The sequence below is a fragment of the Lissotriton vulgaris genome, chromosome 1_1, assembly GCF_964263255.1.
Source record: "Lissotriton vulgaris chromosome 1_1, aLisVul1.2, whole genome shotgun sequence".
Taxonomy (NCBI): domain Eukaryota; kingdom Metazoa; phylum Chordata; class Amphibia; order Caudata; family Salamandridae; genus Lissotriton; species Lissotriton vulgaris.
This window is the reverse complement of record NC_141685.1, coordinates 1,553,524,429-1,553,550,835: the sequence shown is the minus strand read 5'-3', so window position 1 is coordinate 1,553,550,835 and position 26,407 is coordinate 1,553,524,429. Positions and strand designations below refer to the sequence as shown.

Genomic DNA, 26,407 nt, shown 5'->3' with positions numbered 1-26,407 from the left:
GGTCCAGCGAGGCATCCAGGCTCCAGACGCAAGTCCAGCGAGGCATCCAGACTCCAGACACAGGTCCAGCAAAGCATCCAGGCGTAGGTCCAGCGAGGCATGCAGGCTCCAGACGCAGGTCCAGCAAGGCATCCAGGCTCCAGACGCAGGTCAAGCGAGGCATCCAGGCTCCAGACGCAGGTCCCGCGAGGCATCCAGGCTCCAGACACAGGTCCAGTGAGGCATCCAGGCTCCAGGCGCAGGTCCAGCGAGGCATCAAGGCTCTCATCCTGGTCATGCTGGATGTTGGCTGGCTTGGTGAGTTGTTAATGTGTGCTGCACTTGGCGCTGGCTGCTCCATTCTGCCTTTTATTGTTTTTTATGCCTATTTTATATTGGAGGTTAAAAAGAAACCTCATGTTGGGCTGAATAGCATGAGTTTTTTTGCCACTAATGGGCCTATCGGTAGTTATCACCTGCTAATGCCTGATTTACTATCGCCATTGTGCGGATGTTAGCCGCAGTTTTCACCGCCGTCCCCTGATACAATCACCATGTAGCGGCAGCTGGGTAATACACCGCTAACATGGCGATACTTTTCAGGGTTAGGGGGCGAAAAAATAACTGCCTCTAACTGTCGTTTGCGATAGGTATCGCCTGTCCTTGAGAATATCCCCCTTAGTATTCTACTTAGTGAAAACAGCCCACATTACTAAAACCCTTTTTATGCAGGCATAAATAAATCATTAGTAACTTTAAATTACTCCTAAAAAGTGCTTGTGAGTGAGCAGCTAAAAAAGAGGAGGATCTTAAACTACTAATTGGAAGATGTATGAGTGAGGTTTTCAAGAAAGAAAGGTTCTTTTAACTATTGCTTTTCTAGATGGTATTGCTAGTGTAGTTTTGCTGCTAAGTTGTTCATATAAAGATAATTTATAGCGTGGACCTTTGCTCTGGCCATTCATGGTTTACCTATCAAACCGTATAGAATGACTAGGTGCTTGTAAATTGTGGATTTAAGACTGGACTGTTCCTTCGTCCCTGATTATCACTGGATAATTTTTATACACAGGTAGTATGAAAACCCCAAAAAGTTCTCACTGTATTTATATAAAATGTATGATATACTTCGATTGTTCTATTGCTAGTTTACATTTTTTAACACTGCTTGCATACAATTGCAAATGTTAAAATTATTTCCACCTACCGAGTAACCACATTGATTCTAAGATTATTCTGAAATCACATTTTACTCCAACTGCAGCAACACCTTTATGTGATTAAAATCCTTACAGGCGATCAGATGGCACTACAAACTTGCTTTGGGACTAAGCAAAGAATAGGTGTCTCCGGACACTATTTAATGATCTTTGATAAGAGAGATTTGAGATTGTGCTACAGGTAGCGTGGTTGATTGCTCAACATGGGATGTGTCATTTCTCAGCACAGTGAGAAAAAAACCTTCTACCATCATTGTCTATAGGTCCCGAGGGGCCAGATCCATGACAGATTCTCAGGATATCCACATAAAATAAATGTACCTAAGTCACTCATTTAAATAGGTAGTACTTTTTCTGAAAATGTGGTATAGATTCTTCTCCCTGGGACCAACACTGGGTACTTGTTACATACATAGAGTAGTGCTGAATATTGCCCATACGTAGGCGACAAATATTAAGGCTTAGAAAATATAGTTATAGGATTTGAGATATGGACACACGCCATATGCTGTCGAGTGAGTACATATTTATTTATTTGTGGGTTTCTAACGCACTAGAATCGACTCCCGAAGGAGTATTTCTGCGCTATAGACCGCTGGGGAACCCGTCCTGGCATTCCCTGTGAGATGGTCCCTACTGGGTATCTCTAAGGTGAAACCAGGCATCCCCGGCGTATGTGGGGGCCGTTGTAGAGATGAGGCAAGCTAACGCCCAGAGTTGCCGAGTGTGATCCCTGGTTAGAGTAGGCACCGAGGTGAGAATTATGTGTCCTTATCGAGTCCGCTGACCCTGGTCCACAACCCTGTCGCATCAGGAATTGAACCCTGGTCCCAGGCCATCCTCTGCTCCTGGGTCTACCGCCTCTAACCAGTGAGCCACACCACTCCACATAGGACCTATTTATGCAAAGTAGATAAAATACTCTTAAAATGGTGTAGCAGCAGTAGGTAAGCACGGAAGTATTTGGGAAATAAATGTGACTTTATGGTTCAATTGCGTTTTTACAGTATTTTATTAGAAAATATAATTCATGTTTTATGTTGCATTGCCTTAATTAGTGTTCTGTTTTTGTGTTTCTGTTTAAACAGGACAATGGGGTGTCCCTACTGTGAGTTTGTCGTCTGTTCTTGGCATGATTTCAGGAGTCCTTGCATCAACAGTAGAGTCCATTGGTGATTACTACGCTTGCGCCAGACTCTCAGGAGCGCCTCCTCCACCGATCCATGCCTTAAACCGAGGGATAGGGATGGAGGGTATTGGATGCGTCCTCGCTGGCCTTTGGGGCACAGGAAACGGGACCACGTCCTACAGCCAAAATGTTGCTGCTCTGGGCATTACTAAGGTATGGAGATCGAGTGTAAACATACACATGAATAACAAGTGAGTAAATCCTGTGGTGAGTGATATAATGGTGCCTAAAAGTACAGAGCTACGTTTATGTTAGCCAAAGAATATATACAAACGACAGCCACATAGATAACTTGCAAGGAAGGGCAATGGAGGTCGAACAGGTCCGCGATGGATGACAGCGAACAGTGTAAGTCTGGGGGAGGGGAGGTCTAAGAGACAGAGAAATCATAAAAAGACCTGAACAAAGACTTTAGAAGAACAATTGCCTTAGAGCATAGAAAACGGCAAAAACAGAACTTGCCTAATACGTAAATAAGTTTACACTTGAGTCATGCCTCTCTGGCTCTTGTCTAAAAAACACTGTGATGACATTGGAGTCTGCTCTTTTGCCTGAAAGCGGATAGGCCTGAGGATGCTCACTTTACTAAGTAACCTTAGAGACCGAGACCTGGACTCAATCTCCCCTTCATGCTCCATACATGATTATTAGATGCACAATCATTAAAAAATGCAAGTACAATAAAGAATGATTGATATGGACATCATAATACACAAGATTGGATTGTCACATTTGTGCATCCTAGCAATGGACACTAAAAAATTATTATAATGTTTGGACATATATGTGATAATTGCTACAACTGAGCTACTCACTATTTGTGAAGTATTGAACTCCGCATCGTTAGCTAATGACATTATTTTACATATACACCTGTATGAAAGTCTTTCTTCTGATGGATTAATTCTTCATTTATTGTAATATGAAGGCACGATTTTCACCCTTTTATGATGGTTTTGCTCAAATGCTTTTATTTAATTGTGTTAAAGTAATTTCCTTGGTTGCCCGAAGTCTTTTCTAATACATGTATATCCATATACAAATTCAGCTATTCAACAACATGCATGGGCAAAATGGCATTAGCAAGTGTGCATTTTTTTCCAAACATGAGTTTGTAAGCCTGGCACACCAGCCCTAGAACTAAAGTGCACTTCCTTTCTGGTGGCTGTGCGAACGCCACCTGGCAAAATACCATCACTCACAGCACAATACAGCCAATTGATAAAGTGGATTAACTCATTGCCCCATGTGGTATGCTGTGGCCGATGAAAATAAAAATGTATTGCCATTTGAACAGTTGATGAAGAAAGCTGACTGTAAGCAGATCTCTTTATGTATATGTCTACATATGATATTAGGATTTTTGTGTGAAAACATGAGCCAGTGACACAGCTAAATTGTCTCTGGGCCAGACTTAAAAATGAATTAAAGCCACATATTATTTTGCTTTTTAATTTGTTTGTACAGTGTCATTAGAAAATGTAATTGGATATCATTACATCATTTCAGCATTCTTCAATATACAATTATGCAATAGTTTTCGCATTGCTAGCTCCATGGCAAAGGTGCAAACGAACTGATAAAATGAAATTCAAATACAAACCATTCACATTTATCGTCCATGGCTAACGTGAGGACAGTCGTTACTAGTAAATCAGATTTTTTTTTTTAATTTACTAAGGGTTAAATGTAGGCTGAACACAATGCTTGTGCACAGCAACATTAAAATCAGAGATGTGAGACCATGGCGACTTATTTAAATTGAAGACATGTTTTTTAAGTTTAAGCGCAACCTTTGACTCAGTACAATGTGCCGACAACACTTAAATTTAACTCTTAAACATTTGGGAAGTTTACAAACCTTGCAGGTTGGGTAAGCTTCGCAACTTTCAAAATCTTCAGAAACCAAACATCCAGACATAAACAAAGAAGAACTTTTTTGCTGAGAATTCACCCACTAACGTGGTCTTCGATGGGAATTCTGTTCCGCAAGAATGACTATTTGCAGGAATCTTTTATTAAATTTGCAAAAATTGCAACCATAACCAATGGTGCAAAACTTACAATGTTCTAGGGGGGGGGGGCATTTGTGTTATCCAACATCTGCAACTCAGCAGTCAGCACACTACTACTCAATACAAAGTAGAGATGTAATTATTTGAATCAGGGTTGCTCCTGAATAATTTATTCTAATGACTTCCCCAAAGGCGGTAATACGAAGGTGAGCCATTTTAAGGGGTGATAATCTATTGTATCTTAAACACCACGCCTAAGATGTGCTCTGTGCTGGCTGTGCATATCGAATTTAATATTTTAAGTCGGGATTCTAATTAACAATAGGACTTCCAAGAACACAAACTGTTCAGCACATTGAGGACTCTTTCAGGACAGGGAAGGAAACCTTCCGTACTGAACCTCCCCCGACTATGTCCTTGCAGTTGCTTTTATGATGGCCGCAGGGGTTCTCGACGTGGGCCCATCTGCGCGCATATTTGAAATACAAATAGAGGCCACGATTGAACAGCCTTGTGTAGTGTAGGAGGATATTTCACAGATGTGTGAGCTCTCTCGCAGCAGACACCCAAATCACTGCCTTTGTTGTGTGTTTATTTGGGCTTTGCCCAGAATAAATTAAATAGTATGGGGTATGATAAAAGGGAAAGAAAGACTTATATTTTATGAGACTATTCATTTTGCTGTTGAGCATGTCATAAACAAAAAAGAGAAAAGTAAAAATAAAAAAAATCTTCTCATGTCTACCAGGATGATATGTGTTTTATACTGGAAAGTGAGAAATAACAATCATTCAGCAAGATGGCTGCTTGACTCCAAAACTCTACTGCCCCCACCAATGTCTATTTCTGGGGGTAATTTGAAGCTAATAAGCTTTCTCAGGGATGTCAAAAAAGAGAACAGCAGCAAATCGAAAATCATGCAGGATTCTATACCCTCGCAATCAGGGCCTGCTTTAGGGTGGTTTAACGGGTGCAGTGGCACCTGATGCTGAGGTCAGGGGGGAGGGGTGAGAGGGTTGGCGGAGGACGCTGTGTTTAGCAATATCATATAGGGTGACAGCACCTGCTGCACAGTTCCTTGTGTGTCCAGCTGTTTTCAGGCAACAATAAAAATGGCAAGATAAATCTGGTGATTAATGTTCCTGCTGGAGAGAGAAATGAGTTTTGTCTAGTGTCAGGTTTGACTGATTTTTGAGGAGCACAGTAGGCTAATATGCCTTCTGCAAAGACCATGTACCCTGCGGACCACAGATCTGTATTTTATGTGGATGGCACAGTGCATTGCTGCTTTTTGTCACACAAATCCTTTTGTTACTTGTTGTTCATTAGTTACAATCCTAAAATAGCACAGTGATCTATGAACTGTCATCAAAGAGCTGCATGCAAACTGCATTGTATAGGTTTGAACATTATGTTTCCCAGTATTTTTCATTATCCTAATGTTGCTAAAAACAGTTCATATGGGTAGAAATACATTCTTATTATTAAAGCCAAGCCCAAACACTGTGGTACGTTTAAAATCCAGAGTTTGTGCTTCTCCAGACGAAACAGGCTTCAAATATACTGCCTACGAGTATGGATGACATGATTCCTACACTTTGTAATCCTCATTGTCCTATGTAACATTTCCTATAGACAGATTTACAATTGTTCGACTCATTATCTCTGTATAATGAATGTGTGATCGAAAGTGCTCTGGCACCCATATGGGTATTAGAAGCCATGCAAAAACAAATGAAATGCAAGTTTGAGAAAGGCTATGGAGAGATGAGGGGGCACTGTTGGAGGGTATTAGTGAGGAAATCTCTGGAGAAGGAGATTACTAGAGGTTGGGGAGTGACAAAATGATTGCCACACTGGATGCCACTGGCGCTAAAGCTGGGTCACAGTTCATTACTGGCATCAGGGCCAGACTGGCAATGGGCGTTTTCCCTGTGGGACAGAAGGGTGGAGGCCGGTTTTTGACCCGTGGGGACCGGTTTTGTTACTAGGGTCCGGTTTTCCTTGTAAATACACAGAACAATGCGATGGAATAAATCCTAGAATAATTAAATGGATAGGAAAATATCAATTAATCCTCCCACTGAGACAAATTCTCAAAATGATTTAATATGAATGAATGTCACCAACACAAATTGCAGTTCTCAAACAAATATTTTTTTATATTTGGATATATTGTATCAAAGTATTTTTTGACATACAAATACTCATACACACCAATTACATAAATATATACCAAATATACAACACAATAATAATGAATCTATATATACCCAGTAGCGGTCGGTGGTAGGAGTGCTGCCGGGTGGTGACGAGGGGGAGGGGGAGGGGCAGGGTTGGGGTAGAAAACTATGGAATATGGACAAATACAGGTAAGTAACATAAAAATAAATAAAACAAATTTTGTTGTGCGCACTGCATCGCCAAATGCAATGCAGTGCTCGCAATGAAATCCATTTTATTTATTTTTAGGTTTACTTACCTGTATGTGTCCATATTCAGTACTTTACTAACCCCACCCTGCCCTTCCCCCTCCCCACATCACCGCAAGGCAGCACTCCTACCACCGACCGCTACTGTATACACCTCAAAGTATCCTGTACCCTAATGATTAATACAGATGCTGAACCTATGTATTGTAAGCATTCTGTTTCTAGAGATCGCCCTCTATATTTAAAGGAAAGTACATCATTCTTTTCAAATGGTCCGGAGTCTTTCCAGAAAAATGTACCATTTGGCAGTCATTGTAGATGTCTATGCCACTGATTCGCTCATAGGTATTTTTCAAATGCTACTGTAAGCGCTGTGGTGCAATGAATATTTTTTAGCCTTCTTATTTCTTTTCCAAAATATTTCAAATGGCGGGCAGTTTATCCGGCACGGCTGAGGAAATAACAATTCCTCCAAGTTCCTGTTCCATCACTAGAAACCCCGGTTTTGCGCAGTGCAGCAATATCGGCCCCCTTCAACAAAAGTAGCAGCAGTGCTTAACACTAGCAACCCCTCTTCTGCCTCCCCAGGCCAGTCGAGTGAAATTGCCAGGGCTGGTTTCTGTTCCCAAACTGGCACAGTGCAGTACCCAGCAATTATTGTGCATTGAAATCAGCAATTGAATTCCTATATCATATAAATTCTTACTTGTCCTAAATCCTTCCTAACAAACCAGCTAGGCAGAAATGCCCTATCAAGTGGAGCTTTCAAGCATTACCAAGACTTAATGTGTAAGTGTCTAATTTTAGTAAGGGCTGTGCTCTTCTTAGACGCAAGAAGCTTTGCAGTAAACATGCACCAAAAGAAAAAGTCTCTCATTTAGAGTTTGGTAGGGGAGAAGCACCATAGTAAACCAGAGGCGTGCCTACCCAAACAAACCTAGGTTCCCCTGTTATTTTTAAAGTTCTGGAGGTGCTATGTTTACATTGGTGAAGGTTCTGGTAACTCTTCCAGAGTAACCTGTGATCTGATAGCCCATCTGCCACAGGGATGTCAGGACGAATTGACAGTCGTCTTGCCCTATTTAAGGCAGAGCGACCAGTCTCAGTTTCTCCACAGGCATCCAACATTCAAGGCAAGAGGCTCTGGGTGGGGAAAATGCATAATAGCCCCATTGTTTATTTTTTGTCTTAAAAAACAAACTCCCAGTCTCATATTTTGATTCTTGAAAACTAAAAGCTTTGCTGAGCTGGTTCATCAAATATGGCTCTAGCTTGGCAAGGCTTCAGTCCTTACAATGGAGCAACCCAGCAGTGGCTCTGTGAAGGCACATGGATACCTGCCTGTCTGGATGTCATCTCAAAATCCAGCATTTCATCAAGGAAACTGGGGCTACAGCCTGGTGGGCTGGGCAACCAGAGGTGTGTAAATAACACCCAAAGTAACTAATGATCTTGAAAACAAACTCAACTCCCAACTATACTTTTGCAGTTATGTTGATATGCACATAGATTTCCATAGCCAAATGTTTTTTTGTTGACTCCTCTGCCTCTTGGGCAATCTCTACTTGTCCCTTAGGGTCTAGGAAATATGGATCACTTACTAAATATCGAGGGACAAAATATAGACTACCCAAAATATAGATTCCAAAATATCGACAGACAAAATATCGAATTCCTATCTACAAACAGGTGAGTACAAAAATATCGACCCCATAATATTGTTTATATATATACATGATAAAAATATCAAATTTCTTAAAATTAATGTAAAATTAAAAAAATATTAAAAATAAATACCTAAAATATACTTAAAAATACTTAAATTACCTTAAAATTAATAAAGAACTAATTTAACTTATAAAAAAATACAATCATATCTGTTAAAACATATATATATTAACATAATATTAATAACACATACACAATATTATTACCGTAGGATAACGGAGGTGTAAAACTTAGTATTCACACTCCTGGAAGTGCAACAGTAGGGAAAGTGTTGGATAGTGTAGGGGTAAAAATTACTATTCCCAGTATTCCCAGTCCGAAGAGTGCAACAGTAGGGAAAGCGTTGGATAGCGTAGGGGTTAAAATTACTATTCCCACTCCAAAGAGTGCAACAGTAGGGAAAACGTTGGATAGCGCAGGGGTAAAAATTACTATTGCCACACCAGAGAGTGCAACTGTAGGGAAAGCATTGGATAGCGTAGGGGTAAAAATTACTATTCCCACTCCAGAGAGTGCAACAGTAGGGAAAACGTTGGATAGCGTAGGGGTGAAAATTACTATTCCCACCCCAGAGAGTGCAACAGTAGGGAAATCGTTGGATAGCGTAGAGGTAAAAATTACTATTCCCACTCCAGAGAGTGCAACAGTAGGGAAAGCGTTGGATAGCGTAGGGGTAAAAATTACTATTCCCAATCCAGAGAGTGCAACAGTAAGGAAAGCGTTGGATAGCGTAGGGGTAAAAATTACTTTTCCCACTCCAGAGAGTGCAACAGTAGGGAAAGCATTGGATAGCGTAGGGGTAAAAATTACTATTCCCACTCCAGAGGGGGAAACAGTAGGGAAAGCGTTGGATAGCGTAGGGGTAACATTTATTATTCCCACTCCAGAGAGTGCAACAGTAGGGAAAGCGTTGGATAGCGTAGAGGTAAAAATTACTATTCCACTCCAAAGAGTGCAACAGTAGGGAAAGCGTTGATAGCGTAGGGGTAAAAATTACAATTCCTACTCCAGAGAGTGCAACAGTAGGAAAAGCGTTGGATAGAATAAGGGTAAATTTTACTATTCTCACTCCATTGAAAATAAATTAATATAATTCACATAATTATCAATGAATCAATTAATAAACATTAATTCTCAATTAAGAATTAATTAATTATCAATTAAAAAGTAATTAACAATTTGTTCAAAATAAATACCAATAAATTAATTAACATATTTAATTAATTATAATTAAATTACTTCCCACCCTATTCCCCTATAAACCCACAACCCGCTACAGAAAATAAATTAATATAATTCACATAATTATCAATTAATCAATTAATAAAAAATAATTATCAATTAAGAATGAATTAATTGCCAATTAAAAATTAATTAACAATTTAATCAAAATAAATACCAATTAATTAATTAACATATTTAATTAATTATAATTAAATTACTTCCCACCCTATTTCCCTATAAACCCACAACCCGCTACAGAATTAAATTACACAATAATTAAATAACATAAAATTAATTACTTAAAATAAATTACAAAAATATATACACTTTTCACACATATACTAACATAAAAAACACTTTAAAAAATTCGATATTATTAAAAATTCGATATTTTTAATAAACTATATTATGTATTTCAATATTTTGACTGTCTATATTTTTAAAATCGATATTACATTACTTACTTTCAAAACGATATTTTTGATGTCTATATTCTGTCCATTCGATATTTTGTCTATTCTATATTTTGGACTCGATATTTTGGTTTGTCTATATTTTGGAATCGATATTTTGCCCATTTACCGTCCAATATAAGTCAAGGGAGTCCGAATCTATGGCAGAGTTCAAGATATCTACAGAAGATACATTGCATGCAATGCATTCCCATATAACTAATTTACATAGATAATTGCCATCCCCTAAATCAGTCATGGTTTTGAATGGTACTCATGAGCCTGTTTTGAACAGTCCCTGGGGTTAATTCTCTCTTGTCAATACCATTCTTGGAATGCAAGTGAATTTGAAGCCTCCAGTTTCTGATCAAATGTTGTTTCTCATAGGTTTACTGCAAAATCATTATCCACTCAACAGCCTATTGATTTATTCAAAGTGTGAGGCAATACAGGAATTAAGAATCTTGCTGCCCAGGTGACATACAGGAATTATAAACGTCAGGCATGATTGTACAGATTTCCTAAAGAATTAAATATTTCTGCACTACAATCCATGGTGTTAAGGTGTGGTAGCCTTGGTTGAGTTTTGGCCATCCTATTTTGCATCTCTGTTTTAGTGAAAATATCTCATATGCTGCTTGGTTCACTGATCGACTCCCACAATATCCCCATACAAAAATATTGAGTTATAAATATCGGTGTAAAAAATATCGACATCCTGTATTTATAATGGTAAGTACCAAAACATCAGGGGAAAAATATCGATGTCAAAAATATTGTTGTACAAAATATCGTTTTTAATATATATATCGAAAGTCATATTAAAGATATTTAATAATAAAATTAACTTAAAAAATAAATTAGATGTAATATATATTTTAATAAATATCACATATAAATGTAATATATATGGATATACATACACCAATAACATATAATCTAATAAAAAACATTAGATTATATATTAAAAACTTGCACTATTTAAAAGTATTTAAAAGTCTTTAAACTAAAATTTTCCACTCCAGTGAGTGCAACAGTAGGGAAAGTGTTGCATAACGGAGGGGTAAAAATTACTATTTGCACTCCAGTAAGTGCAACAGTAGGGAAAGTGTTGATAGTGTAAAAAATATTAAAAATAAATACCTCTCCAGTTAGTGCAACAGTAAGGAGAATGATGGATAGCGCAGTAGTAAAAATTACTATTCCCACTCCAGTGAGTGCAATAGTAGGGAAAGTGTCCCCAACCAGCAATGTGCCAAGACGAGCGTTTGCAGAAGTGTGTAAAAAAGGCGCGTGGTCGTTGACCACCTCTCAGCAATCCCACTGTGTGGGGCTTTCTTGAGGTGCCTAGTGGGCTAGTTGGCTCCTAAGGACCCTCAGCAGCAACAGGGACTTCATTCCCCAACCAAGGTGACACCAGGAGGCGCGTTTACAGAGGAGTGGAGAAATTGTGCGGGGCCTTCGGCAAGTTGCTAGTTCGTGTACCTTTTTTATAATTTAGGAAAGGGGGCTGTGTGGCCCCCTTCCCTTAGCACTTTTGGGCCCCGTAGACCTCATCCCCCAGGGTTAGGCTTATGTTTTAATTATAATTGGTGCGGCCCCCCTCCCCAGGCCGATTTCGGACACAGTGACACAGTCCCCCAAGGCCTGACTAATTTGTTTAAATGTCTTTATTTTAAGGGAGTGGGGCCGAGCAGATTCCCTCCTCCAGGCTTATATCTGCCCCTGGAACCACATCCCCTGGGGCCAGGCCATTTAAAGGCCTCTCGATGGGGAGCACAGGGGGAGTATAAAAAGACCACTGCAGTCCTTGACAGCTCCACGCCTCCTTTGGGAGCGACATTGCTTTTGGATAGAGGGAGCTGCTCCCTCTGTCCAAAAGCATTTCTGCTCCACTTCATGGAAGCAAGCATTTCTCATGCTCTCTCTTTCATGAGGCGGACCAGAGTTTGCTACAGCATGTTGGGAGCAGTGCTTCCACCATGCCATAGCAAACTGCAATGTCCTGGGGTGGGCACCCCAGGACATTGCTGGAGCTGGTGCTGGGGGTTGGTGGTCCCCAGGCCCATGGAGGACTCCTGGAGCGGAGCCGCACAGCCCCCCTTCCATCTTCTCTATAGTCTTGGGTTGTGGTTGTACCCAGGGCGGCCAGTGGCCCACAACAGACCTCCGCATTTACTTAATTTGTGCCCCGGGATGGTGGTGGTACCCGGTGCTGTGTGGGAGGAGGCTCGAGCCTCCCCACACAGTACTTTTAAAAATAGCCCTGCTGATGGCTGTGGGGCTGCAGGGGGCACGTCCCCCCCACATTAAAGATAATTATCCCTGGGAAGGTGGTGGTCCCATGGGCTGCGTACCCCCCCCCCCACATTGAAGATAATGTGCTCTGGGGAGGTGGCGGTCCCCGAGGCTGCAGGGGCCCTTGTATCCCCCCATTCAATTTAAGCCCTGGAGAGGTGGCAGTCCCCCACATTTCATTTGTCATTGCTCCTGGAAACTAGCTCATCCCAGACCGCGCTCAGTTTTTCAGACTTTTTCAGTGGGATTCGCGGACACAATGCGATTCCAGATGACTTCTCTTTTAAAAAAATCTTTTTTTGGCCTTGAGCAGGCCTAGGGGTCAGGGTGTTCCTACCCTGCCCCCTATTCTTGATTTGTAACCTTTTTTCACCTGTTTTCGTGTAACACTTCCTGGATGGAACTGTTGAAAGCCAATCAGATTGCAGGCTCGAAATCAGGAGGGTTTGTGAATGCTTTGCGTCGATTTATGTATATGCTCAGGAACTACAGAACGTATTTACACCATTTAACAAAAGATGCGCTTTCTGAACCAAGATCTACTGTTTTGCCAAATTTTGTGTCATTCCGTTCAGCAGTTCGGGCTGTAGCCGTGTCCAAAGTTTCCTATGAGAAATTAACATGGAGAAAACACGTTTTGGGACCTCTCCCCCTTTTTCTCAGCCCGGCTTGATGAATCTCCCCAAAACTTTCATCACAACAGCTAAAGTGAGTTGGCCATCAGTTTGGAAAATTTCTCAAAGATTCGTCAAACAGCACTAAAGATATTGCAAAAGAAAAAACACTTTTTAAATAGAAACAGGGTCCTTACTATAACTACCTATTGCTGATATATAAATGAACATTTAAGTTCAGCTAAAACCTTGGCCTTCAGTAATGCTTTCGACCTTACTTACGAAATGTAGAAGCCCCAAAACACATCAAATGCACCAAAAGCGGCCCCGCCGGAAAGGCACCATTGTTGTCTCGGTACCAAACGCCGAACTACCCAATGCTTTGGAATTACAAATACTTTCCGAAGTATCCTTTTCCACAACCCCACACCAAAAAACAAACTATGTTGCAACAAATATTACATTTTAGAAATGTTTCTGCTCTCCATCTGCATAACATAGGACATATAAAAATAGTAACCAAAAGACGACACAGAAATATGCCATTGTGGGTTTTCGTACAGACAAAGGCCAAGGCACTTTTTCATGACTTCTACACTTGTAATATGAATTTTCTCTGAAACAGTGTGTTGCTCAGCTTTTTGTAAATGTCTGCTAATTAAATATATGTGAAGAGGGCAGGGGAACCAGTATCAACCCTCTACTGCACTAAACAAGCATAGCGAACGAGTTTGACCGACTCTATGAATAGGCATGGAGTGCTTGCCATAGGTAAATTCTTTAAAAGTGACCCATGATTCTGCTACAGAATCAAGGCATATTGTTTCGCATCAGAAGCAGCACTTTCTTTTATTCTAGCAACCCACTGAGCAGTTAAATCAAATCCAATCAAAACAAGCTTTATTCGATTTTAGGCATTAAAATCATAAAAGCAGGCAGTGAAAACATCATCTCACATCTAAGAATTACATTAAAACACATTGGATAAAGACAAATTCATAAAAAGAAAAATTAATTTAACAATAACTATTTCTTTTACATCCGGGAATTTTTTTTTTTATGCTGTGCTTAGTATATACCTGTATATACCTTCTCATGACTATGTTTCTCTCATATGTTTTGAAAACGGCATTCAAATATTTAGGGACTTTCTCACTCTATGTACACTTTTTTAAAAACCCACCATAGATCCGATACAATAACAATTTCCCAACATTCCCACTGAGCAGTCACCTTTCTTGTGCCTTAGTACCGTTCTCATGGTTTAACCCACTAGGATACAATACTGTGATTGGCTGCTCACACACACTACCACCGATAGATCAAAGTCAGTGAAAGAAAAGATGTACTTCTGATAACCTATGTTTCTTTTCCTAAGGTGGGGAGTCGAGTGGTGCTGCAAACTGCTGGTCTACTTCTAATAATGCTGGGCGTCTTTGGAAAGTTTGGATCCATTTTTATCACCATCCCAGAGCCAGTTATTGGAGGAATGTTCATGGTGATGTTTGGAATGGTAGCTGCAGTAGGGATTTCAAATTTACAGGTAATCTCTCATTTCCTTTTGCGTTGATTTGTGGTTTAAATCTGTTTAATACTATACTAGTAAATAAAGCAAAGAGGGTTGTGTATACATAGCTTCCATGATGGAATTATCCTCGGAGGTAGCGGAGACCCCATTTAACTGTAATAGCAAACTACTGCAACAACATGCCTCACAGACACTTTTCTAGGATACATAAGGGTCGAACAGGAGGAGGGAAGGGGATAGCAGTGAGACAAGCGATAGAAAGCAACTCAAAACTTGCATCATAAGAAAAAGCTATAACTCTCAGCTAACTCTTTGAGAAAACAACTGCTCCATCACCATGAGCCAAACTTTATGCTGCAGCACGCATAGAATGAGGAAATCACCTCTTGTGATTGTTTTTTGCCGAAAGGTGTCCCTACCTGCACAAAAAAAAATCTCCCAGCAATGCAGGCACCCTTGCACCATGGTGCAAGGGTGTCTGCATCGGCGCATGGCAGACAATGGTGCGCCAGTGCAGGTGGGAGCAGAGTGATCTGTCATATCGTTGTAGATATGATGCATCCCTGTGCTTTGTAAGTAACTCATTGCGGTTTGCAGGACCGCACCTAGTCAATTTGTTATAAATAAGGCTCATATTTTTCCTACCGTTTGACAATTAAATTAACATGGGGAGCATATAAAAGGACCAGGTGCCATTTAAATTTGGTGGCTTATTTACAAGTCGCTTGTGCCAATAGTGCATCACTTGTTCACATGTTTAAAGGACGAACCTGCGGCGCAAGGGACTTGTAAATAAGTCCCTCAGTTCTTTTTTAGTTGCTAGTGTGTCTTTCGTCCTGGTCAGGAACTCCTGACAAAGATTTTGGAACAATAGAATGTAGTTAGTATCAAGCAACACGTTTTTGCAAGTTCAGTGGTATTAACTCCAACTCGAAACCAACTCCAGTGTCGAGATCTACCCTACTGTAGTCCCACCGAGGCATGTCCTAAGATGGAAAACTTCAGGCTTTGAGCACTTTCACATGCTCTATTGCGCTTCCTCAGACCCTAGTAGCTTCTGAAACGTTGCTTATGTCGCTGCTAAGAAAAGTCTTCAATAGACAGGAGGATGTCCATCCCCCTAGGCTGCCCATCTGCACGCAGATTGTTCAGCAGCTCACATCCACTCTACTCTTCCACAAGGCTTCCCACTGCACAATTCTCAAAAGTCTCCTTTTCCTGTAGGCCAGCTCCTCTCACACTGCAAGAAGGGCAGCTGGGAAAGGAAGCAGGTATGGCCAGGGCGTTCTCCAGGTTGGGATCCTGAATGCTGTTCCTCATTAAGTGCTCTTGGAGCTGCCGGGTGCTCGACACCCCGGGGAGGGGTCTCTGGACGCGTCTGGGGCATTGTTAACATTTTATCCTTTCTCCTCGCACTCAGAATTACACACATACCGTCAATCGTAAGAAGGCAAGCTCAAAAGTCTGACACCGTGCCTTTGTAGGTAAGTACTGTGATCGGGGTGGGGGCAGAGCAGCTTGAGGCATTGGAGTCATTGAGGCAACCCAGACACGGGGAAACAGTGTGCTTTCTGACATGAATATTTGTCTCCGTAGATTGAGGGAACCGTGGGATTGTTAGTCCAGCATGGATGGCCAGGGCTCTCCCCTCTTTTCTCGCAGACGTCCCAAGTGGAGGACTCGTTGCCGGATGCCTCCCAAGATGCACAGTGGGCAGCATTTATACAGATGGCCAAGACAAAAGGACTGGCTTGGCCACAGGGATTTAAAAAAACGGCAATCCGGAGTACTCGGGTGTCGTATGCACAAGGAGGCTGGGTCCCAGCTGGGTTCCTCTCAGCTTATGAGGTTGTGACCCCTCCTGACATTCTATCGGCTGCAGCTACATACTCAACTCGTGAAGACCTGGGTAAGCTCACAGACACACTGCAGGACTTTATGGCAGAGCTCAGGGCCGATCATTCGAGCGCCTGCCCCAAGCAGTTGGGCACAGTGTCTCCCACGGGTGAGGGAGGGGCGCTGATGGCTGCGGGTGTGTAGCCAGGCCAGGGGAGAGAGCAGCAGGCACATCAAGGGGCATCCACTGTTGCCGCCCCAGGGGGGCAAAGGAGTGTGCGGTCACACCAGGGTCTAGCAAGGTGCCCTGCACCTCGGGGGGTTGCACTGCCAGCGAACCCCAACATTTCCCCCTTGTCATCGACTTGTAGCCTGGGGACATTGGGGGGCGCGGCAGACATGACAGGGGCTGTGTCGCTCAACAGGCATGACAGGCGATGTGTCGCTGTGCAAGCCCTTTGAGTACTTGTTCCCCAGCCAGCGAGGTGGTCCCCCCGTCATGAACTCCCTAGCCTGGCAAGTTCCCCAGGCAGCCAAGGAAGCAATTTGGAGACGGGAACTGATAGATATATTCTCACTGCTCTTGCTGGGACAGGATGGCTTAGACGCCAAAAAAGCGGGAATGAAGGAGGACAAGAAAGTGAAGTTTCAGACAGAAAGGAGCATTGAGAATTGGCTAGATGCTTTTTCCATTTTGTCCACAGTCATCCTGGAAAAACAACTGGAACTGGCTCAAGGGCTTGTACAATACAATATGGCAGGCTAATTCATAAGGAGGCTGTGAAGTGGGGTGGGCAGGGCTGCTTGAATTATGACCGGGAGTTCAGGAAGAAAATGTCCATGTGTCCAGAGATGATGTGGAACCAGAAGGAGGTCCAGCTGTGGTTAGACCATATGGGATCACGCACACTACAAAGGCACAGTGATGTATCCTAAAGTTCAGACAGGAGGGGCACCAGCCAAGGGTTCCTTCCACACAGACACTCGCTGGGCTAGGCAGTCTTTTCGGGGAGAGAACAGAGGGGGGCGGGAGCCAGAGGGGGATTCAGAAAGTCTTGCACGGGGACCTGCCGCCTTTTCAACTCTGGGTCGTGCTCATGGGGCAAAACGTGCAAATTCCTGCATGCATACAACAGATGTGGGGGGCCTCACCAAACGGTCTCTTGCCACAGTCAGCAAGGGGGTGCCGCCAAAGGAAATCAGGTTAACTGAAGTTGGGTGGTGACAGCTGGACCACCCAACACCCCTTTCCTCTCCACAGGCGCAGCAAATTCTTTGTCCCCACAAGTGCACCAGGCATCACCTCTTCCACCCTCCCCGCCATGGACCATGTCCCCAACCACTTGCGCACAGTTAAGGGCCCCTTGCCAGTCAGCCTTACCAACCTATTGCCTCTCCTTAGACAATACCCAAACAATCAAGACAGCCGGTTGCTGCTAGCAGGATTTAGTGAAGTCTTCAAGATCCCTTATGTGGGACCCCAAGGGTGTAGGGAGGCCAATAACCTGAAGTCAGCTAGGGACCTGCAGGCGATAGTCAGGACCAAGGTGGAAAAAGAGAGGGCCCTAGGCAGGGTGGCGGGGCTTTACCTGCGGCCTCCATTGGACAACTTTGTGACCTCCCCTCTGGGGGCCGTTCCCAAGAAGGAGCCAGGGTTTTTTTGGTTAATTCACCACCTGTCTTACCCTGAGGGTGGGTCAGTCAACCATGGACTGGAGGCGGGATCCTGCTCTGTGTCGTATTGTACCCTGGACGTAGCATTGGACTTAGTCAGGAGGGCGGACAAGGGGGCCTGGTTAGCCAAAGCGGACATCAAATCCGCTTTTCGCTTACTGCTAGTTCACCCAAGCAATCAACACCTGCTTGGTTTCAAGCTGCAAGACAGGTACTTTTACGACAGGTGCATGCCCATGGGTTGTGCGATGTCCTGTGCCTACTTCGAGGCTTTCAGCAGTTTCCTCCAGTGGGCCATACAAGCAAGTTATGGGGTTGTAGGGGTTACGCACTACCTGGACGACTTCCTCTTAATCGGGGGGAGAGCACACAGGACTGCGGGAACGCACTTGGGGATTTTGAGAGGCTGGCCAGTCATTTGGGGGTTCCTCTCGCGCCTGGAAAGACGGAAGGTCCGGCGCAGGTGTTAACATTCTTGGGGATAGAACTTGACACTATAGCTGGGGAATCCAGGCTGCCAGCTGACAAAGTCCAGGATCTCACACTTCAGATCCAGACAGCCTTAAGCCATGACAAGGCCACCCTGGGTTTCTTACAGAGCTTCCTAGGAAAGTTAAATTTTGCAGCCAGAGTAATACCAGCAGGGAGGGTGTTTGCGCGGAGGATAGCCAGGGCAACGGCAAAGGTCAAGAACAAGAATCACCTTGTGAGGTTGAGCAAGGGGATGAAGGAAGACCTGGTTAGCGCTCTAGTTGGAGGCAGAGATGGGCTATTTAGGCTGAGTGTTCCTGCGGCCACGCTGCGGTAGGGAGGACGGTGGCAGTGTCTCTCCCGTTCCGGTTTTGCGGTACGGCCGTCTAAGGCAGCATTCTTTTGTCTCTCTTTGCTGAGTTGTTTTAACATTGAATTTGCCATTTTTAATCTGGGAATTTACAAGGGGGGCTGCTGTCACTCACTTAGTGTGGAATCCTGTGCTCAGTTTCTGCTCCTGCATGTCCCGGTCCGATGCGGTGGCTAGTACATTTGCGCGGAGGCCGGGGCAGGGAGAGCCAGGTACTTCTGCATCGGAGCGATTAGAGCTCTAGTTGGATGCAGAGAGGGGCTATTTGGCCCTCATGCCTCAGCGATCGCGCAGCGGGAGCACCATCGACGCACCGAAGACGCACCAAAGACAAGCCCGTCTGCGCCTGTCCGCAGCCTGCTGGGGCCTGGGGCCAGAACCCCTGTTGGGTGGGCCCCAGGTCTGCAGTATAGCTCTCAACAACTGTATGCCTTGTGCCCTGAGATGGGTGTGGAGTGTAAACATAGTATAAAGGCAGCTGATAGTAACAGGAAGTGTAGTCACCTGTGCTTATAGCGTAAGTCCGCAGTTGATATCTAGGGAGGTCGGCCTGAGTTTGAACCTCTCCCTTATTAATTGCCGTTCCATTAGAAGGCACAAACTGGACATTCATGACTTGCTATTAGAGGGCCAGTTAGATGTCCTGTTCCTCACTGTGACGTATTGCAAAACAAATCACCTATAGATCTGTACTTACCCCAGCTCGTCTAATGTGTCATCGATTAAATAATCAGTCAGTTGGCAGCGAAGAAAGTTCAATCGTTTAATAAACAGAATGCTCTATATAGAGGAGCCTCTCACGACCTCATCCCTCGAGGTGCGCAGAGAAGACTGCTGGCTTACAGTCAAAACAGATCATATAGACTTTTTGAATACACGTGCAATCACCCTAAATAGAAAATTACAGGAGGCTTCTAGTGGCCTCAAGGAAAGACCATATTAGACACACAGAATTGGCTCAGAATAACTCTATTCATTATAGTAAGGTCAAAGGGGTTGACTCCCCTCGCCCCAGCACACGGGAGTACAGGCACAGCGCCTTCAGGAATGTGCTTTTCGCATTCAAACCCAGATGTAACCTTGGGCCTTCAGACAGAGGGAGAGACAGTCCACCTTCAACTGCTACTCTATAACTCAAAGAGAAAAGGGTCCTGTCAGTAGCAAAGGGAACATGTGACTTTGCCTCAACACAGAACAGGGCTAACAAAATGGCGTCTGCACGGATCCTAGGCCTAATGTACTAACACACTAAAATACTCGTGTTTGTATAGAAAGCATATAGAATGATACACGTATATGACATATACCGGAAAATATATAGGTACATCATGCTAACAACTATATAATTAGGTCTAATACCGATAACAGAGAAAGAAATCGAGTTTTATCCTTAAAATCCACCCTTTTAGTATGATGTAGCTAACTAACTGTAACTCAGTCCCTAAAAATACCTTCATCAATCTTCATTAGGTCATTTATGTCTTGCTGAACCATCTGTTTATTTACCGCATAATAAGAAGGAACTATGGCAGACGAAAGTCTAGTGGCACAATAGGAACAGAAAGCTGGCCCACAGTGTATGCAAAGACAACAAATAAATATAACCCCAATTATCCCTACAGGAATCATTAATAGCTTCCAACCCCAGGTGGACAGTAATCCCCAGAACCACCCAGAGAGAGACCAGGTGCCATTTTTTTGGTGAATTTCTGAAGCTAAGCAAAGCAATTTCTGGATAGCCAAATGAACAGTAGGGGCCGAATCAGGAATATATATATACAGCAGGAGCTGCCGATCATGTGACAGGCTCCTCCTCGATCAGCCAAGATAACATCTAATACCATTCGATTTTGAAGCAAGACGAGTCTCGTCTCCTGAAGCTCCACTGTCATGTTAGTGAAGATATCCGTTGTGATATTAATGACTCGCTCAACTACTCTAGACAACTGTCGTACTTCTCTGCTCGTTAATATTGGCCCGCATATAGGAAATATTCCCTTTGCAATATCAGAGAACTCTTGCAGGGGGGTATATGTTTGATCTACATCAGAAGTATCTATCTGTCTCCTATTTCTAATGATTGACAGGCTTGGATCATCTAAACGATGATCTTTATGATAATTGGAGGGAGCTATATAGACGGGGGTACAAAAAGGACAAATAACATCGTCCTGACCATCCACATGGAAGCCACGTGTACGCATTTCCCCCGCACACAAAATATACATTCAGGGGAGTCAAGAGCAGGGGGCTACTAAATGTTTTCAGACGATAAGTGTAATTACACCTACTTTCTTCTACTGGGACATGTCCTGCTCCTTGCACGCAAAACGCTGAGGGGATATTCAAAATAGGTATAGGCAGTGTTTTATCATCAGCAACATTTCTTTCAATAAATTGCTGAAAATACTGAGTATGGTTGAACTCAACAAAATCAAGAATTTAATTCTGGAGCCAAGTAGCATTCTCGTAGGTAGTATACAGATTCATGCAAGCATTAGGGTCTAGTGATCCTTCTCCCTCCCCACCTTCTGGGTCAAAGCCTTGATGTACTTCTATATATGCTAAAATCATGGTATAATCTTTTTCAGAATATCGTTTGGGGTCTACGGTATAATGCATGTACATGGCAGACAATAACTTGAACCAGGCCTCGCAACTCCCTATATAATATAAAGGCAATGATATGAATAAATCATGCTTATGCATTACTCATGGTAAGAGACTACATACCCAACAATTTGTCGTATTGGTTGCTCTATGAGTTTGGTGAAGCATTTCAACAAATAAGTTCTTTGCATAGGTTTGAGGATGTCGTTCCTTGTGAGGGGCAAAAGTGAAAAACATATGTTCTGGCGGTGAGGCAGTAGTTCCTAATACAGTATGCATTGGGTGGCGTAATTCTAAATACACAAAAACACTCATGATTATTATAAACAAAATCATAATAGTAATCACAAAAGCAAATTTTACACGGGTGGTCCAACTAGAGAAAACTGGTATATAAGCTGGGTAATGACGGGGTACAAAAGGTCATTCCTCTTCAGGGACAAATCGGGCAAAGGGATACATACTTGCTAAAAGTCCAAAACTAAACTCGGGCAATGCAGTCCAACCTTCCAGAGGGTGCTTCTTTCCTGTGTCCGTCTAGAGCCTAACAGGCACGCTCCTATCGTTCATCTCAAAGCGATCCAAACAGATCCTCTCGTTGGGGTTATGCCCATCCACAACCCTTGAAGAAAAAATACAACCTGGGCCGCTTAACTGCTTCTGAGTCTTTCTTTCTGAACAGAGCAATACCAATGTTCCCAGCTCTCAACTAGTTCAGTCCAGTGTCTCGCTCAGTACTCCAGAGCGGGTTCTAACAGACTCTGTTACTCAAGTTTTTCCCTATCTCCTACCAGCTCCATCTGGTGTACCGTGTCGTTTTCTGGGCAGCAGGTTGTAACGAACATGGCCAGGTGTTTCCTGATCAGCAAACAAAACAGGAGAAGATGCATCTGCCACCTCTGGAATATCAAGAGCTAGCTGACCAGTTGCAGAAACTACAGATCTCGGGGCAATTGCCGAGGCTTTTGGCAATACCCTGTCTACTTCTGGAACTCCTCTTTCTAGCCCTCCTTCAACTTCCTGGGCGTCGGAAAAAGGAACAAAGCAGGTGGCTCGCTCACTCCCCTGGGTCAAGATTCCTTCTGGGGGCTGCTGATCACCAGGAAGCGGCAGTGGTATCCTTTTCACGTGGGAGACATGATCCAATGCCTCTTACCATCCACCTTTACTGCTGTCCGTGTGGCCAGAAGAACCTGGTGCGGCTTAAACCATCTGGGAGCCAAGCTGGAGTCTCGCTGATAATTCTTGACCGTACCCACTGGCCAGGTTCCAAGTGATGTCCCGGCCCTCCGGCAGGGGCTGCAGTACTGCTGATACCTGCTGATGAATGGAACGAAGATCTTTAGTCAATGCATACAAATAATTGCCAACATAGGATACTCAATGCCTCTAAATTACCTAGGTCTTGGCACCCCCCAGACATTTGCAGGACGTCCAAAGACAACCTCATAAGGTGACAGTCCTGATCGGGAATAAGGGGTAACTCTTACTGACATCAGAGCTAAGGGCAAAGTGTCGGGCCACTTTAGTTTCATTGTTTCCTGTATTTTAGCCATTTTCAATTTCAGTATTCCATTGTACTTTTCCACTAACCCTGCAAATTGTGGATGTTGAGCTGCATGGAATTTCTGTTTAATCTGCAGCACATTATAGACATGGTTTACGAGTTCTGCATTAAAATGCCCCCCCCTTTATCTGTCCAGATCACCCGAAGCAATCCATAACGGAGGAAAATCTCTTTGAGTAGAGCCTTTGCTGTGGCCAGAGCAGTGTTCTCCTTGGTCGGATAGGCTTCCACCCATTTACTAAAAGCACATACTACAACCAAACCATACTTCAAATTATTAGCACGCTCCATATGTATGTAATCGATCTGGAGAACTTCAAAAGGGAGGGTAGGTGGTGCAAAATTACCACTAAGAACAGGTTCCCTGCCTCCCGGATTATGCTGTAAACAGATCATGCAATATTGGACCAAATGTGCAGCTGTCTTTGCTATATTCGGGTTATTCCACACGGGATCCAGTAATGCACAGATCCCTTTTGCACCAATGTGCGCTGGGCCATGGGCCATAGTCACTACAGCATTCACTAATGCATTGGGTAATAACCATCTTTGCTTGTCAGTCAAATCAACCCAACAGTTATTCTCATCCAACCTTCCCACTTCCTTTTCCCAATAGGCCATCTCAGCAGGGGTAGCTTCTTTCTGTATTTCCCAGACACTTTCCATAGTGTTATCAAACATTTCTGAATCCGCCACCCACCTAGCCGATGTAGTCACAAACATCGGGGTCATTTTGGTCTGGCCTGTTTCTTTCGCTATCTGATCTGAAAAGGCGTTGCCCTCACCGACTTCATCTACCACCGCTTTATGAGTACTACACTTCACCACTGCCACCATCTTAGGTAATGTTAAGGCGGTCAGCAATCGCAAGATCAAAGGGCCATGTTGTATTTGTTGCCCATGGGAAGTAAGGAAACCTCTTTCTGCCCATAGCCTCCCAAAACTATGGGCCACGCCAAAGGGGTATTGGCTGTCCGTGTAAATGTTTACTCTCAATTCTTGACTCAATTCACAGGCCCGTAATAGTGCCACTAACTCAGCAGCCTGGGCTGATTGATTGGGCACTCGAGAAGTCTGAACTACTGTACGAAGGGTTGCAATGGCGTATGCAGCTGTCGTGGTACCATCTGCTAACTTGAAACAAGAACCATCCACATACAATTCCCCTTGGGGGTCAGATAGAGGAATGTCTGTGAGGTCCACCCATCCCTTCCTCTCTTCTTCAGTCCGAAATATGCAATCATGCACGTCATTATTTTCTTTGTAAGAAGGGAGGGGTAGTAACGTGGCAGGGTTCAGAGCAGCACAACGTTCAATTATAATATGGGGAGCAAACAAAGTCAATTCGTATCCAGTAAGACGTGCACTCGTAAGGTGCTGGGTCTTCGTCTTATTCAATAACACTTCCACAGCGTGTGGTACCATCACTGTGAGGTTAGAATTTAGAACCAGCCTTTCCGATTGGCGGATGGCCACCGCTACTGCAGCCGTGGCCCTCAGACAGCTAGGAAGTGCTTTTGCGACATTATCCAATACTGCTGAAAAATAAGCACAAGGTCTCTGCTTACCTCCAAATCATTGTGTTAACACAGACAGTGAACAACCGTCCACCTCGTGTACATAAAGCACAAAAGGCTTTCTGTAGTCAGGAGTACCCAAGACGGGTGCAGAACAAAGTGCAGATTTCAAAGAATCGAAAACTTGCTGACATTCATCAGTCCAAGGGAGGGGTTCATGCACATCTTTAGTAGTTAAATGTAACAGAGGTTTAGCAAGAAGAGAGTAATTAGGAATCCATTGGTAACAGTAAGAGGTTTTGCCAAGAAGAGCACGGACATCACATTGAGTACGAGGTACAGACATGTTAGAAATGGTAGTAACGCGCTCAGGGGTTAATCTCCTCCCCGTTTTCGACAGTAGATGACCAAGATATGTCACCTCCTGTCGACAATATTGGAATTTGGAGAGGGATACTTTATTGCCATTGGCTGCCAAATGGCACATTAGTTTTTCGGTTGCTTCCTTGCAACCTTCCTCAGTGTCGGAAGCCACCAATAGGTCATCGACATATTGCAGGAGCACATTTCCTGGGGGCAATGTCAATTCATCTAATACATCTTTAAGGGCTTGACTGTATATGCTAGGACTCTGTGTATCCTTGAGGGGCGCAGCAAAATCGGAAGCTTCGACCAGATAATGAGAAGCCAAATATTTGTCTGCTATGTGGATGAATAGGAATACTGAAGAAAGCATTCTTTAAATCAATTACTGTGAAATATTTCGCAGTTGGAGGAATCATTGTGAGTATAGTAGTAATATCTGATACGACAGGGTACTGGGACACTACAATCTTGTTGACCTTCCGCAGGTCAATCACAAAACGATATTTATCTATATCTTCAGAATCACTTACAGCAGGAGCCTTTTTTTAAATCGGTAAAATGGGGCTATTACAAACATTGGCAGCAGTTTCTTCTACTACACCCTTGTCAATCAAATCTTGTATTATAGAAAGTAAGGCTTGTTCACCAGCCGGTGATATTTTATACTGTGGTATCCGGGGCAACTTTGCATGTGGTTTCAAGGTAATGGAAACAGGTGGAATATTCAAAAGACCACATCCGCATCCCCCGTTGCCCATAACGTGGAAGGAACAGTGGCCAACTCTGGAGGGAGTGGTTAGTTTTCAGCAAAACACTGTCTGTCAGGAGAGTGTAGAGTTAAATAGACACCATCAGGAGAGCAATGGATCTTAGCATTCAATCTTTTCAACAGGTCCAGTCCTAATAAATTCTCACCGCACTGCGAGGTTAGCAGACACGGAGAGTCCACTGTGATTGGACCTATGGTAAACGGGATAGGTTTCGAAATGGGGCTCACCACTGGGACTCCAGAGAATACTACTGAAACAATATTTTGCCCGGACAGAGCAGCCCCTGGGACCAGTGAATGAGCAATGGAACTATTCATTGCACCCGTATCAATCAAGAAGTTCCCAGAAGTTCCCTTCAAATGCCCCTTCACATAAGGTCCTTGCTGATCGACGGGTACAGACACTTGGTCCCCACTCTGTCCATGGCTGTCCTATGCATAGGTATACCCATCTGTTCCCCCAAACATACAGTCTTCGTTGTAATATTGCCTACCTTTTTGGTTCTCAAAACAATTTTTCACAGAATTACTAAGGCCCACTTCTTCCC

At 43.4% G+C, this 26,407-nt stretch overlaps 1 protein-coding gene across 1 annotated transcript in view; it reads left to right on the top strand.

Annotated features, from left to right (window-relative positions):
* The window catches only part of LOC147750799 (solute carrier family 23 member 1-like), a 783,856-nt gene that overhangs the window by 435,774 nt on the left and 321,675 nt on the right, over positions 1 to 26,407 (top strand). The window contains exons 8-9 of the mRNA XM_086936963.1: positions 2,288 to 2,541; positions 14,530 to 14,694. Of these exons, the coding sequence (XP_086793089.1) occupies positions 2,288 to 2,541; positions 14,530 to 14,694 (419 nt within the window). The remainder of the gene's footprint in view (positions 1 to 2,287; positions 2,542 to 14,529; positions 14,695 to 26,407) is intronic.